The 13,287-nt window shown below is 37.3% G+C and overlaps 1 protein-coding gene across 4 annotated transcripts in view; it reads right to left on the bottom strand.

The window, feature by feature from the left end:
- Window positions 1–13,287, bottom strand: part of LOC122309761 (serine/threonine-protein kinase TOR-like) — a 63,427-nt gene that overhangs the window by 22,689 nt on the left and 27,451 nt on the right. For 2 of the 4 annotated variants that reach the window (XR_006242514.1, XM_043123403.1), the window contains exons 16-35: window positions 11,366–11,468; window positions 11,107–11,286; window positions 10,949–11,041; window positions 10,767–10,802; window positions 8,767–8,865; window positions 8,578–8,676; window positions 8,307–8,469; window positions 7,156–7,296; window positions 7,008–7,060; window positions 5,620–5,739; window positions 5,308–5,493; window positions 4,255–4,407; window positions 4,021–4,173; window positions 3,585–3,656; window positions 3,307–3,441; window positions 3,134–3,195; window positions 2,905–3,002; window positions 2,711–2,820; window positions 2,458–2,631; window positions 2,321–2,386 (exon numbers count right to left, since the gene is read on the bottom strand). Coding sequence is in view for 3 of the 4 variants with exons in the window: in XM_043123403.1 (XP_042979337.1) it covers window positions 2,321–2,386; window positions 2,458–2,631; window positions 2,711–2,820; window positions 2,905–3,002; window positions 3,134–3,195; window positions 3,307–3,441; window positions 3,585–3,656; window positions 4,021–4,173; window positions 4,255–4,407; window positions 5,308–5,493; window positions 5,620–5,739; window positions 7,008–7,060; window positions 7,156–7,296; window positions 8,307–8,469; window positions 8,578–8,676; window positions 8,767–8,865; window positions 10,767–10,802; window positions 10,949–11,041; window positions 11,107–11,286; window positions 11,366–11,468 (2,296 nt within the window). In the remaining variant the exon portion in view is untranslated. Of the gene's footprint in view, window positions 1–2,320; window positions 2,387–2,457; window positions 2,632–2,710; window positions 2,821–2,904; window positions 3,003–3,133; window positions 3,196–3,306; window positions 3,442–3,584; window positions 3,657–4,020; window positions 4,174–4,254; window positions 4,408–5,307; window positions 5,494–5,619; window positions 5,744–7,007; window positions 7,061–7,155; window positions 7,297–8,306; window positions 8,470–8,577; window positions 8,677–8,766; window positions 8,866–10,766; window positions 10,803–10,948; window positions 11,042–11,106; window positions 11,287–11,365; window positions 11,469–13,287 lie in introns of all 4 variants that reach the window. The other 2 variants (XM_043123401.1, XM_043123404.1) reach the window with 1 other exon arrangement.

Below are 13,287 nucleotides of genomic sequence, written 5' to 3' on the forward strand. Positions count from 1 at the left end.
TGAAACACCTTCATTAAATCCTCCTTCACCACATCCCAACATGATTGGAAAAATCCCATGGAAAATTCGTCTAGACAAGGTGCTTCATCTTTGACCATCCTCCCCACCACATTGTGAACCTCTGTCTCCTCAAAGGGCCTCTCCAACCAAGAAACATTATGCAGCTCAATGGACTCAAACACTAGTCCATCAAGCTTTGGTTGCCACCCCCACCTATTCGGTAAGCAAGTGTTCAAAAAAATCAGCAACATGCTCTCAAATTGTGGGAGCCTCCACACAAACCATACCATCTATATTTAGCATCTCAATGGCATTAGTTCTCCTATGAGAGTTGGCCACTCTATGAAAGAACTTCATGCTCCAACCTCCTTCCTTCAACCACAATGCTTTTGATTTTTTGCGCCAAGAGATCTCCAATAAAATGACCCTCTCTAATTCTAAAACTAACTATGATTTATGAGATAACTCTTCCACAGAAAGGACCCGACCCTCTTATGGCTCCTCCAACATGGACTTCTTATGGTCGCCTATATCACCTAAGGATTGAGCATTCCAAAGCTTTAAATAGAGATTTAAAACTTTCAATTTACCCGCAAAAATGAAGCTAGAGGCGACATGAATCTATATGAGGACCACCATTGTCTAACCTTGACCACAAAACCTTCATTTTTTAGCCACATATTTTCGAATTTAAAATACCAATCCACCTTCAATACCACCACAATCCAGCAAGATAGGAAAATGTTCAGAACAAAGGGCGAGGCAACCTCTTTTGACATATGTCCTGATAATGAGTTTCCCACTTCAATGAAACTAAAAATCTATCCAATCTAGACCACGTATGGTTATTAATTAGACCTCGTGTATGCTTCACCTATAAGAGGAATATCCACCAATCCCAAATCAAAGATACACTTCAAGATTTCCATCATTGCTGGCTGCAGCCTACTTTCTCTTGAACGTTTGCTAAGAAGCCTTGTAACATTAAAGTCACCACCTATGCAACAAGGTAGGTCCCACCAACTATGTATTCCAACTATTTCTTCCCATAAAAGTCGTCTGTTACTGTCCAAATTCGGCCCATAGATACCAGCGAAAGCCCATAAGAAATTGTCTTCCACATTCTTAAAAAAAATGCCACTGCGTTCCCAATGAACTCCTTCAATTTCTCCACCACCCTTCTATCCCACATAACTGATACACCTCCAAAAGCCCCATCAGATGCAAGGTAAGCTCAATCCACATATGAATAGCTCCATAAACTTTGAACAATAGTTCTTGGAATAAATTTCAGTTTAGTTTCCTGCAAGCACACACGTCCGCTTTCCACTCACGAAGCAAATTTTTATCCTAAGGCGTGTATTAGGCTCGTTAAGCCCTCGGACATTCCAAAAAACAATTTTGGGCTTCATAAAGAAGGTGATAGCCCCTTCCCTTTGGATCTTTCTTGGCTTGAGCTGCCCTCATAGTTCAGAGACCATGTTAATCTCTTCAGCTCCCACGGTTTTTGGATCCTAATTTCTTGAGCCGAGTATGCCCAACTTCAATGGCAGTAACATGTCACTGTTAAGAAGGCAAATGATTACTTTTCTGGAAAATTCACTGTTGGGTCAAATCAAAATCTAATATTAGGAGGCATCATCCAATTCCAAAGTTCTCATTCTACTTCATATCATTAAAGAACTTAATGGACTTATGTTCTTGTTCTTCTCACTATTTGGGTGCTTCCTTTTCTACACTATATGCGTACTTGGGCTGCATCACTCTGTGCTTGGAATAATATTGCCATACTCATCAAAAAATGGCCTTTCCTTGCATTTGAAAATAAACAAAATGTTGTATCATGCTGTTTATTTGAAAATAATCAACACAGTGACACATGATGAAATTTTTTTCTTTTCTAACATAAAGTCTACCTTGTTTACCAATCTCTCCACAATTGTTTTCCAATAGAAGACGACTTCCTGATAAGTAAATAAAATCCAATCCAAACATGGAAAGAGGAATATAAACCAAGCTGTAACCAAACAAGCCTAAATATATAATTAAATACCACCAAGGACAATAATTCTCAAAATTTAGCAAAATCCAAGACTTGGGCGGCCACTCTTCCTCCGTTTATTAAATACAATTCATGATATTTCCTACTTGAAATATAGTTAAATTGTTTACTTTTCAAAAAAGAAAAATATAAAACACACGAAAAAAAAAAAGACCACGCCAATTATTTTAAACCTCAAGATAAAGTTTTAAAATGAAAATAGAGCAAGAACGTTACAGACAAAGTGCTAAGGTTTCATTATTCATCAAAGAAACTCACCAAAGCAGCAAGTTCGGTTGCAAGGCATTTCCTAGCTCTTTCAACATATTTGCGTGCTTCATCATACTGGAGGGAAAAATTGTAAATGGTTCTCAAAAATTGCAAAAAGCATTGTGAGCAGTAAAACATGAGTTTACCTTTCCTCTGTGAACTAATAATACAGCCCTGAAAAACGTTCCATTACTACTTCCATCACCACCACCAGCAGTGTTCCCCAAACCCCGAAGTTTGGTATCGTCACCATCATCTAATCGAGACACATATTCTGCCATTTGATCCCACTCTCCCATGTTCCATGCAGCACTTGCAGCCTGAGACCACCACATAAGGAACATTGGCATGAGTAATAAGATATTGACAACAACCATTATAACATCACAAGCTAACAACCATTGGTGCCATTTCTAGCCGAGCAGCTGGCTCCGCAGGGGTCCAATATTCTTTGCACAAGCTGTTAAGTTCCTCCCATCGAGCCAATGCAGCAAGGCATCGCATCCGCCCTGTAGAAGACCCAAATATGAATTATTCATACAAATTAATACATACAAGAATGATTCCAAACTAACACATTAACAAAGGCAGACCTAAAATGGCATCCAAAACAAGATGTGGGCTAGTTGCTTGAGATACTTTGGCAGTGTAAGCCTTGAGCGCATCATCCCATCGCTGCAGTTTCTCATACCTAATGAAGAGAAATTTAATGTGAGCACTCTCTATGGAAATACTTGACACTGAAGACACATAAAACGGGTCCATTGCTGCTCGTTTCACACACATAAAAATGAATGGTAGCAGATGAATGCTCAGCTTTACCATGACTCCTTCAGCTGAACATCCAAATGTTGCTGGGCATAAGTCAATATCCCAACTGCAGCCTAGAAAAACAAACGTCCATCAATCAAACGGAAGCAAATTTGTTCAATAAAGGGGGATATCAAAATTAAATTAGGTAGCAGCAGTTAAATGATAAAGTTTCTAAAAGGTACCTCATGCTGATGTAATTGATTGTTTATGTGTATGAGCACTTCCACTACAGAGACAGGGTTAGCATCCATCTTCTTGGAGCATGCTCCTTCAAATTCCATCTCTTTGTAATGGAGGGCTTTAGCAAATGCACGACACTGATGTGTAATATTGACAAAGTAAATATACAATAAACATATTAGAGAAGATAATAAGATGAAATAAACATGACAGGAAAAGAGTTTGTTTTTCCTGGAGAAAAATTGTAAAATTGCAGGAACCATATTAGGAGACATGACACCTTTTCTGCCAGAGCACCAAGGAGGCGGATGTCAATAGGAAGAGGTTTCTCATCATGCTCCATGAACTCTGCCTGCAGATCATTTAATAATTTAAATCAATTGAACGCATGACAGTTTTGATGATGAAAGGCTGTCCTAGCCAACCACCATTGACTTTTCCTATCCCCAGTGAATCAGCCGCATCAGGTATGTCGGTTTAGATTGACGTTAGAAATGGATACAAGAGATACTCCCATATCAAATCAAAAGGGGTAAAAAAAAAATAGCCCTTGTTCAAACAATTAGTCACCAACTTCCCAGCTGCTCTATCATAGCCCAAACAATATTGTTCAAGAGGCAAATTGTGTAATTAAGTAACCAAAGCCATCTTTTATTCACTTCCCTAACTTTGATCAATAATAGGAATACTTGAATGCTGAAAGAGAAGATATATACCAAGTTGAGAAGTGTTCCCAAGATTTCGGGAGGGATATTTGGGGATGAAAAAGCCATCTCTAAACTGCGAACTAACTGTTTCTGACTACTCTCATTTAATTGGGCCCAACAGCTAACAAAACCAGCTGCAAACAACTCACGCCCAACAAAAGGCTGCAAAAAAGCTGAAAAATAAGAACCCAAGTCCAAACTCCTGAGGAAAAAAGCTGTGCAAATGAAAACTACTAGTGATACCTGCAATTGTGCAAGCCTCACACAGGTTCTCAAGGCTGGAGAAGGAGATTCTTTCAGAAGTTCAATACTAAAATGCCTCATCCATTCTGCCCAATCTTCCTTCGTACTGCGCTGAGAAGCCTCCCCAGCAGTGCGTAATCGACCATCATTGACCTAGATGAAATTTATATAGCCCAGGCTCTCAAAAGAAAGTGCAGGCAAGCCACGCAGATATGACCAGAGCCACAGCAACCAAGTTAATCCCACTCTAGCAACAAATTCATTCATAGAGCCACAGCAACCTCACAGTCGTAGTAAGTGGTCAATAGTCTCTCCAGTCTTTTTGCATATGCATTACACTTATAATAATCCAGTGTTTCCTTAAATTATCTATAGTGAGGATCTACTTTGGCTAGCAAAAGAAAGCAAAGAGCAATTGTTTTAGTTTGGTGTGGCTTGTGCAAAAGGAATGGAGAACCAGTTGAACATCTCTTCCTCCACTGTGAAGTACATAGTTCAGATATCTCTAGAATTCTATCTTACAGGCTTTTTGAACTAGTTTGGACTCTAAATTGGAGTGCGAAGGGGCAATTTGGTAGCCATCAAAGCAAAATATTGTGGAAAACGATTCTGATATGCTTAATGTAGTGCATTTGGAGAGAAAAATGGCCATTGCTTCTAAAATTGTGAGAAATCTATGGCCATAAGACTTCCTTTTTCAGAACTTTGCATCACTGGATTGCTGGACATTCTCATCTTTCTAGCTTTAGTTTCCATACTTTTCTGGATTTCTTAGCTCTTAATGGCATAGTGTTTCTCATGTATTCTTCCCATGTACTAGGATATTACCCCTTCTTTATATCAATAAATCTGTAACTTGCTTATTAAAAAAATAGAAGTAATGTGCATATGTATATTTAGTAGAAAAAGCCAGCACAGAGGCTTTTCTACAGCCAATGACTTGGCTTGCGAAGATATTTTGACAAAGATGGTGTACACAACAGGTGTAACATAGGCTGCAAAGACTTGTATTTAAAGGAGAGATGTCTCTTCTGACATATATTACAAGTGTACCTGATGGCCTCTGAGATTTTTATGCACGTCAGACCAATCTTCATAAGGGTCAATCTTCTTATCATCTAAAGGGTCACTGATAACCTCTGTTGGAATTCGTCGACTTAGTCTTTGGGCACTCATGCTCGCCAAGATCAATGGTTCACGTCTGTGCAAGCGACCTTCAATTTCCTCAAATTCCTTATGCTAAAAAATAACTTTTGCAGTTAGTATCTTCAGATGCAAAAGATGTTTTTATCAGATATAAGTAATTCCCTTTTTTTGAAAGAAAACAGGGATAACAAAGATGATAGTTAGAAAGAGAAGCAGAACCTGAAAGCGAAGTTTTAACAAAAGTTTTTGTATTGATGGTATAAAAATGGTGAAGTCCTCCCCAAGGGCATGAGCCAGACAACAAAGTGCGTCAACAGCATCCTTCCGGAGCTCATCATTCTTCCTACAAATAAAGAGTTCACACAATTGAAGCATCATAGACAAGGTAAGAAAAGCCAAATGGTTTCATCACATTAAAGATGCCCAATTATCTTAAAGTTGGAAGTAGTAGATGCAGTTAGGAGTGAATTTTTAGCTAGTTGCATTTCATTATAACTTTTTTGGTAGATAATCAAGAAATTATATTCATAAAAATAGGCAAAGCCCAGGTACCATTACCTTAAAACTATATCACACATTCTTCTAATTTGCAGGCAAGAAAGAAACTGAGGAAGACATATACATACATTTCGAATCAAAGAGACCAAAATACTCGAAGCCTAGAGCATGATCAAAGATTTATCCTCAACTCTTTTTCAATGACGAAGAATCCCAGAGACCGTGCAAACACAACTTATCCCCGACCTTAAACCCATTTAGCATGATGAACTTCAGGAATGAATAAACTTTCATCACAAAATCAGAACCACATGGAAGCAAAACTAACTTGGAATTAAATGAAGACGAACTGGGGAAGAATCTACATAGTGCACCATCTTTGGTCAACAAAAATCAATAATGAAAGATTGCGTGGAAAAGGAACTTAACAGGCACATGTGTGAATGCTGGAAGCCATCAATAACTTTGGTTCAACTTAATAACTTCAGGTTTGTTTAAATCAGGAAAAATTCCACGGTTTCTGGTTTTTTTCCCTAACCAAACTTGGAAAAGAGAATGATGAGAAATATTGGTATTCACTCCTCTCAGTTTGTGACACTCTTCACTGTATATCCAATATTAAAAATTGCCAAGCGGGTGGGTTACATGTGGAGGGGGATCCCTGCCCCACCTTGATGCAGCAGGAATGAACTGATTCGTGGGGGAGAGAGAGTGAAAAAGATAAGCCCAAACAAATCCTAAGGAGAGGAGTATTGCGGTTCTGATACCAGGGGGAGCCTCGCCAACACACACCCCAGTAAAACAGCAAAAATATTCTACATGTATGGTCTTTTAATTACGAACACATGAACATGGGGGAAAACGAACTGCCAAAACTCCCTAATTTGGATCCCTGCTGGAGGAGCCATTGAATAAAATATAATATATATCTATAATGCTTTATATATATAATGCTTGAAAGGAAACTAAATAAGACCCAAAAGTTAGGGCAACTAATTCTTCAGCACATAGTTAGGCCAAGATGATTGGAATAAAATTGAACCACACAGTTGTAGATGTATATACAAGAGAGAGAGACTAATTTGGGTTTAAGGAAAAGGGACACTGACCCATCCAAAAGGAGCTTCAAGTGATGCACAAGAGAAGATATGTGACCGGCAACCTGATCGAAGGGAGTATGGCATTAATGACTAAATAATCAACTAGAATAACACAACCTTTTTTTTTTTAGAACTTCAAAGATAAAAAAAAAATGACCTAGAAGCCCATTGACCTGCACACGTGGGATCAATCTTGTCAAGGTTTTGATTGAGGCACCTCTTATATCGACAGATGCATCCACTTTAAACAAGCGAATAAGTGCAGGAAGAAGTAGATGCATATGTTCATCCAGCGTCCCTACATTGCAAACCAGAAGCCGAAAGTTCTCTAAAAATCTCAAGTTTAAAAAACTTAAAAAAGAGAAGCATGTCGGTATGGTAGAAAAATATTATAAAACACCCTGACCTCAAAATGTTTTTCCTCCATTTTGAAACATAAAACTGAACGAAGCCAGCCTTAATGCCTTCAAAGGCACCAAACTCAACCAAAAATTTATAATTTCTAATAACAAAAAATGAAAAAGCCAAGTGCCAAACATACATGGATCCATTGGAAAGAAGATCAGATTATTTATTTAATATAGGCGAGAGCTCCAATAGAAAGAATTTTTTTTTTTATATAGGTAATCAAAGATATTGTATTCATAGAAAAAGCCAAAGCCCAGAAACACAGGAAATACAATAGAATGAAATTGCCAGTGATAGCATGGAAAATCAATTCTATCTATAAAATTGAGGTCGGTGTTACCACAACTAATTACTATTTGCACTTTTTTCCTCTTCAGCTTTTTACTCGGCAACACATCCAACAGGTTTGAACCCATGACCTTGGCCTCTATCCTGTTCTATACAGGGGGAGGAAATGCCATTTGAGCTAGTGTTTATCAGCATGTTTTCAGTTTAACCTATAGTCCTCTTAGCTTATTGTTTTGCAACATTGATCTCAATTCATACTGGCTTTAATACAGTCAAAAAACAAAGAGCATTGTTTCACCCATCTTGCAAGTTTCTTGCATTGGTTATATGGGTTTCAATTTCACTTTTGCATTAAATGAGTGTTCTCCCTGCACTTACTCAAGCAATGGCAAATATACTTCATTAATTTCATTGAACAATCAAAATCAAATTCACAATATTTTTTTTTTGATAAGTAAAATCAAATTCACAATATTGATCTCCATTTTTGCTGTATTTCAATTTTGCAATAAAATCCAATACTCTATTCAAGAGGCACCATAATCAAAGATATCCCGGCAATGATTTTTTAAACAATAATTGACATGATTGGCAAAACTAAATAGCACTAACCACCAAAAACTTCAAGTGTGTGGAGGATATCAGGAACATAAGTGTAGTCATTACACCTCTCTGCATCGCTTAGAACTTGGATACAACCCGGAAGAATTATAGGAAGATGCTCCCTAAACTCATCATTGAGGGCCAAGCAAAGCTGTTCCACTAGGTGAAGAACCTGAGACCAAAAAGTCTCAAATACGTATGAAAATGATAATTTCCATAGAACGACAAGACAATCAATTAATGTAACAATAGGTGATTGCACCCAAAAGACCAAACTTACAGGATAGCCAAGGGAAGGACGGCTAGTAGGAGGATAACTGAAGGATGACCATAATTTTGAAACTAAAGAGAGTAACTCCGGCAGATATTTTCTAATATGCTGCAGGGGTGCATCAAATCCAAAACATTACATCCAGAAAAACCTCAACAATCGTAACGGGTGAAACTACCACGTTAGTTCAAAGTATACCTGACGCACGATAGATACCAAAGTTCCAAGCTTCCATGTTATAAAATCCTTTAGAGTATCTTCACATGTTTGAACAGTGTTAAAAAGATCGGGCAAAACCTACACGCAAGGGCAACAATCACATTTGAATCAAGCATAAAAACTAGGGCTGTACTGAAAAGCCATTAGCCCAACCTGACCCGAGCCAAAAAATAACCGACCCGTTTCAATGATTTTCGGTTTCAGAATTCTTTACTCGATTTCCAATTTTAAACGGTTGTAATTGGGTAATTATCCGTTAATCGGCTGCATAACCGAAGTTTCTTTTTACCCACATATTAAACAGTGTTAAAAGATCAAGCAAAACCTACATGCAAGGGTAACAATCACATTTGAATCAATAATAAAAACTAGGGCTGCATAGAAAAGCCGTGTGCCTGACCCAATTTTCAGATCCAACCCGAGCCAAAAATAACCAAACTGGTGCAATGATTTTCGGTTTCTTACTCGATTTCTGATTTTAATCTGTTGTAATTGGGTAATTATCCGTTAACCAGCTGTATAACCAAAGTTTCTATCTATCTATCTATCTGCCTGAAAAGCCGTTATCCCGACCAGGTTTTCTGACCCAACCCAAGCCAAAAATAACCGACCCGTTTCAATGATTTTCGGTTCCTTACTTGATTTCTGATTTTAATCGGTTGTAATTGGGTAATTACCCGTTAACCAGCTGTAGAACCGATCTATCTATCCATCTATCTATCTAGAACCCTCAATTTCTCAAGGAAGAGAGCCCTCAAATTCTCAAGAAAGCCCTAAAACCCTCTATGATTTGCAACTTCATAAATCTCGCATCAAAACACTCCCTTTAGCCATGGACGCTCAGAGAGCTCTGCTATATGAACATATGGGTGCAACTATTTCGATTAAATCCTAACTCCTGTTTCCTCTGGTTTTTTTGAGTATTTCTTACTATTTGCTCTTTCTTTATGCTTGTATGAAAATCTTGGGTACATTTATGGTTTTGATTTTTGTTCTTTTTCAATTCTGATTTTCTTAAATATGGAAATCAAATAATGGCTCTTTGGTTGCATTTTTTATGCTTTTATTTTGCCTTGGGTGAATATTCTAGCTTGTAATTTGATGGAGGAAGAGAGAGGGATTCAAGGAGATTAATTGGGACGCAAGGAAGTTTGTGCTTGCTAATTGATGGAGGAAGAGAGAAAGGATTCAAGGAGATTTATATTGCCCAGATTTTTACCGGACTTTCTTTGGTTTGAGATTCTGTTTGGTTGCTGAGAAAACAAGGGAAAATAAAATATTTCTTCTTTCCAGCTCTTCATCGCCCCCCAGCAATATTTGAGTTGGAAAATCCGATTTTTCTGGAATGTATTTCGGTTCAGGTTCTCAGCCAATTCAGGCGGTTCAGAAGTGTCCTTTCTGGAAGCAGCCATTTTCGGATCGGGCCGAGTCAGATGAACAGTCCTAATACCAACCCCAGATAGTGAAATTTCAGAAAACTCAGTATAGGAAATGTAAAATTTGAGAAAATCTTAAAAGGTTTTTAACATGCACTAGCTGACCTCAGAAAATTACCGTGTTTAGATCTTATACACCAAAAATATTACACCTTCCTCTTTACAAGTCTTCTCCCTTCAATTAGACACCTAAATTTCTTTTTACTAAACTAGAAAAGCATGCCGATAGAATGGGAAAACAGAACAGCTGCCATCCCCATCAGTTAACAGAAGGAACTTCCAAAGATATTAATACTTATATTTGTTTTCATAAGTATTTTCCTTTGCATAATATATCTAATTCTTTTTCAGTAAAACGGGGACGCATATCATAGTTTAAGATGATGGAAAGACAGGTTGGCTGCAAATCCCATCAATAAACAGGATGAACTTCCAAAGGAATGGGTGACTAATAAATATGTTAACATCAAGAAGGGTAGCTGACACATTTCATCCTCCAGAGTAGAATAATATGCAATTATTTCTCAAAAATACAAGACTAACCTTCGGTAAGTATGGAACACAACCCAGACCCATTGACTAACCTCGCAAAACAGAACGTATGATAAAAACAATTATATCAGGCATCGCAACATAAATAACAGTTAAAAACATCTGATACGTATATAATGAAAAAATAGACATAAAACAAAAATGGGGAAAAAAAATCTTGTGCCACACGTTACCTTAAATACGAACATAAGGGATCCAACCACCTTTAGGTGATAACTAGCAAGTGAAGTATCCCTAAGTATTCGCATGAGAGAATTGATCGCAACCTGAAACCATAGAAATGATTATAATAAGCCATAAGCAAAAGTCATATATAAGGTGGATGTCCTACCGTGGAATAATAATCTTCAGATTGAGCAAAAGATGGCCACAGATCCATAGGCAGATCATCCATAGACTGAATATGACCTGAATCGCTGGCAGCACGGCTTACATCTCCATGTGACCCTGGCAAACTTGCTTGATTTCGTTTATGCGCATGAGGATCTAGAGCACCCATAATACCAAGAACCTGAAGAAGCACAAGAATACTCTTAGCAAAAAATACCAAGACGGAATATATATTAGACTTCTAGTTCATTTGTGCCTACCTTTAGTACTTCCCGTCGGGTAGACCATGCCAACTCACCATTCAACAATTTCAAGAGTAAAATAAGCAGCTGCGGATACTCATTATATGGAGTTATGACGTACCTGTTAAATTAATACAACCATGTTATCATAATCCTATACAGAGTACAGATTGAACATAAAAATTATAAACTTAACTAATAGATGAATCTAGATTAAGTTACACCGACTTTATTTTTTATAAGTAATAAGAATTTAATTATGAGAGCAAAAGGTGCTTATCCAAGTACAACAAGATGTGTACAGCAGTACAGGAAAGTATAGAAAAAGAAAAAGATACAAGAAAAGCATGGAAACTAAGCCCATTAAGTCTATAGAAGTTGTGCAAAGAAGAAGAGTGTTGAAAAAGAAAGTATTGATCTCCTCCAAATGAAAATTACTCCATCAATTTTGGAATACATATGCCCTGTATTAATCAGTAGGTACAGTATGCTGTGGCCCTCCGAGGTGAGCATCATCTAAGAAGCAGGACAGCACCTAAGGGGAGATGAGGAGTAATTCACCACTGTCTCATCAAGTTTTAATGCCTAATCATATGAGTCAGAACTAGTTGAAATCACTTTCAAAAAGCAATTGGGCATGTTTGGTAATGGTTTCAAAAAACCAGAAAAAGTAGAAAACTTCCAAGACACAAATAAGCTACTTGCCATTTCTTACAATTTTTGTTTCAAGAATCATTCCCGTTGCAAAAAAGACTTTGCATGTGCACACAAAAGAAATAAAGAACAATACTTCTCACTCCACCTCACCCAACTCCTATGTGTGGTGTGGGTGGAGACCTCCCTAGCACCGTCCTCAACTCCTCAAGAGGGGGGAGGGGAAGGATTGGGGATTCCCCCACCCCAGGCAGGGAGGTCATTCCCACCTCCCTTGCTCCCCCTTCAACTGCTAGGGGCAGGTATCATCCTCCACCATGCTTCTCTTTTTCTTTTAGTTTTTTTTTTTTTAATTTTTTTTGGATTTTTGAAAGAACTTTTTCTGATTCAAGGTGCACTGAAGCAAGTTCGCATTTTTATTAATAACTAGAGCAATTTTATTATATGAGCAGAGAAGCACAACCCAAGTACATGGAAGTATACAAAAGGTAACATTCAACCAGCAAAAAGCAAAAAAAGAACAGAAACCTTAAAAGCCCAGACCCAAGTAAATTCCCATATTTTTTGGATAATAGCACTTTGCATTCTCAAACTACCAGGAGTTTTGCACTTTGCACTTCAAATTATCAAAACCAACATTTGGCAGCCTCGAACTATCAAAAAGCTCACACTTTTTTTATACGTAAAATAAACTTATAAGGAATCAAGTAAATAGAAGTAGTCCAAGTACACAGAAAGTTTAAAAAAGAGAACACCTACTTACAAGTTAGAAGCTAGAAATGGATTCAAGAAATACATGAAAACTAGCCCTGTTGAAAACTATCAAAAACTAAGGGCATGTTTGGACACCATGCAAATTCTCAAAATTCTTAAAACTTCTCATAATTTTATTCCTAAACATCACTCAAACACAAAACACTTTCAATATCAAATTTTCAACTTTTTCATCTAATCATTACCTAATCATTATTCAAATACAAAAATCAATACAACTTTTACAAATTTCAAAATAAAAATAATATTAAAAAAATTATATACTCAAACAAATTTTTAACTTTATAATATTTTTACTCAACTTTTTCTCTTTCCTTTCCCAACAATAAAACATCTTCACTCAAACCATTCCCCTACTATTCACAAAATCCTAAGTGTCTAAACATGCCCTAAAACTTTACACTATTAAGATTTGACATCAAAATTGTGTTATGCCACCTATTTTTCTTCCATCTTACTGGCCAGAATTGACCAAGGGTGCAAAATGTCAGATTTTGGTAGTTGAAAGATGA

This window comes from Carya illinoinensis, chromosome 5, assembly GCF_018687715.1.
Source record: "Carya illinoinensis cultivar Pawnee chromosome 5, C.illinoinensisPawnee_v1, whole genome shotgun sequence".
Lineage (NCBI taxonomy): Eukaryota > Viridiplantae > Streptophyta > Magnoliopsida > Fagales > Juglandaceae > Carya > Carya illinoinensis.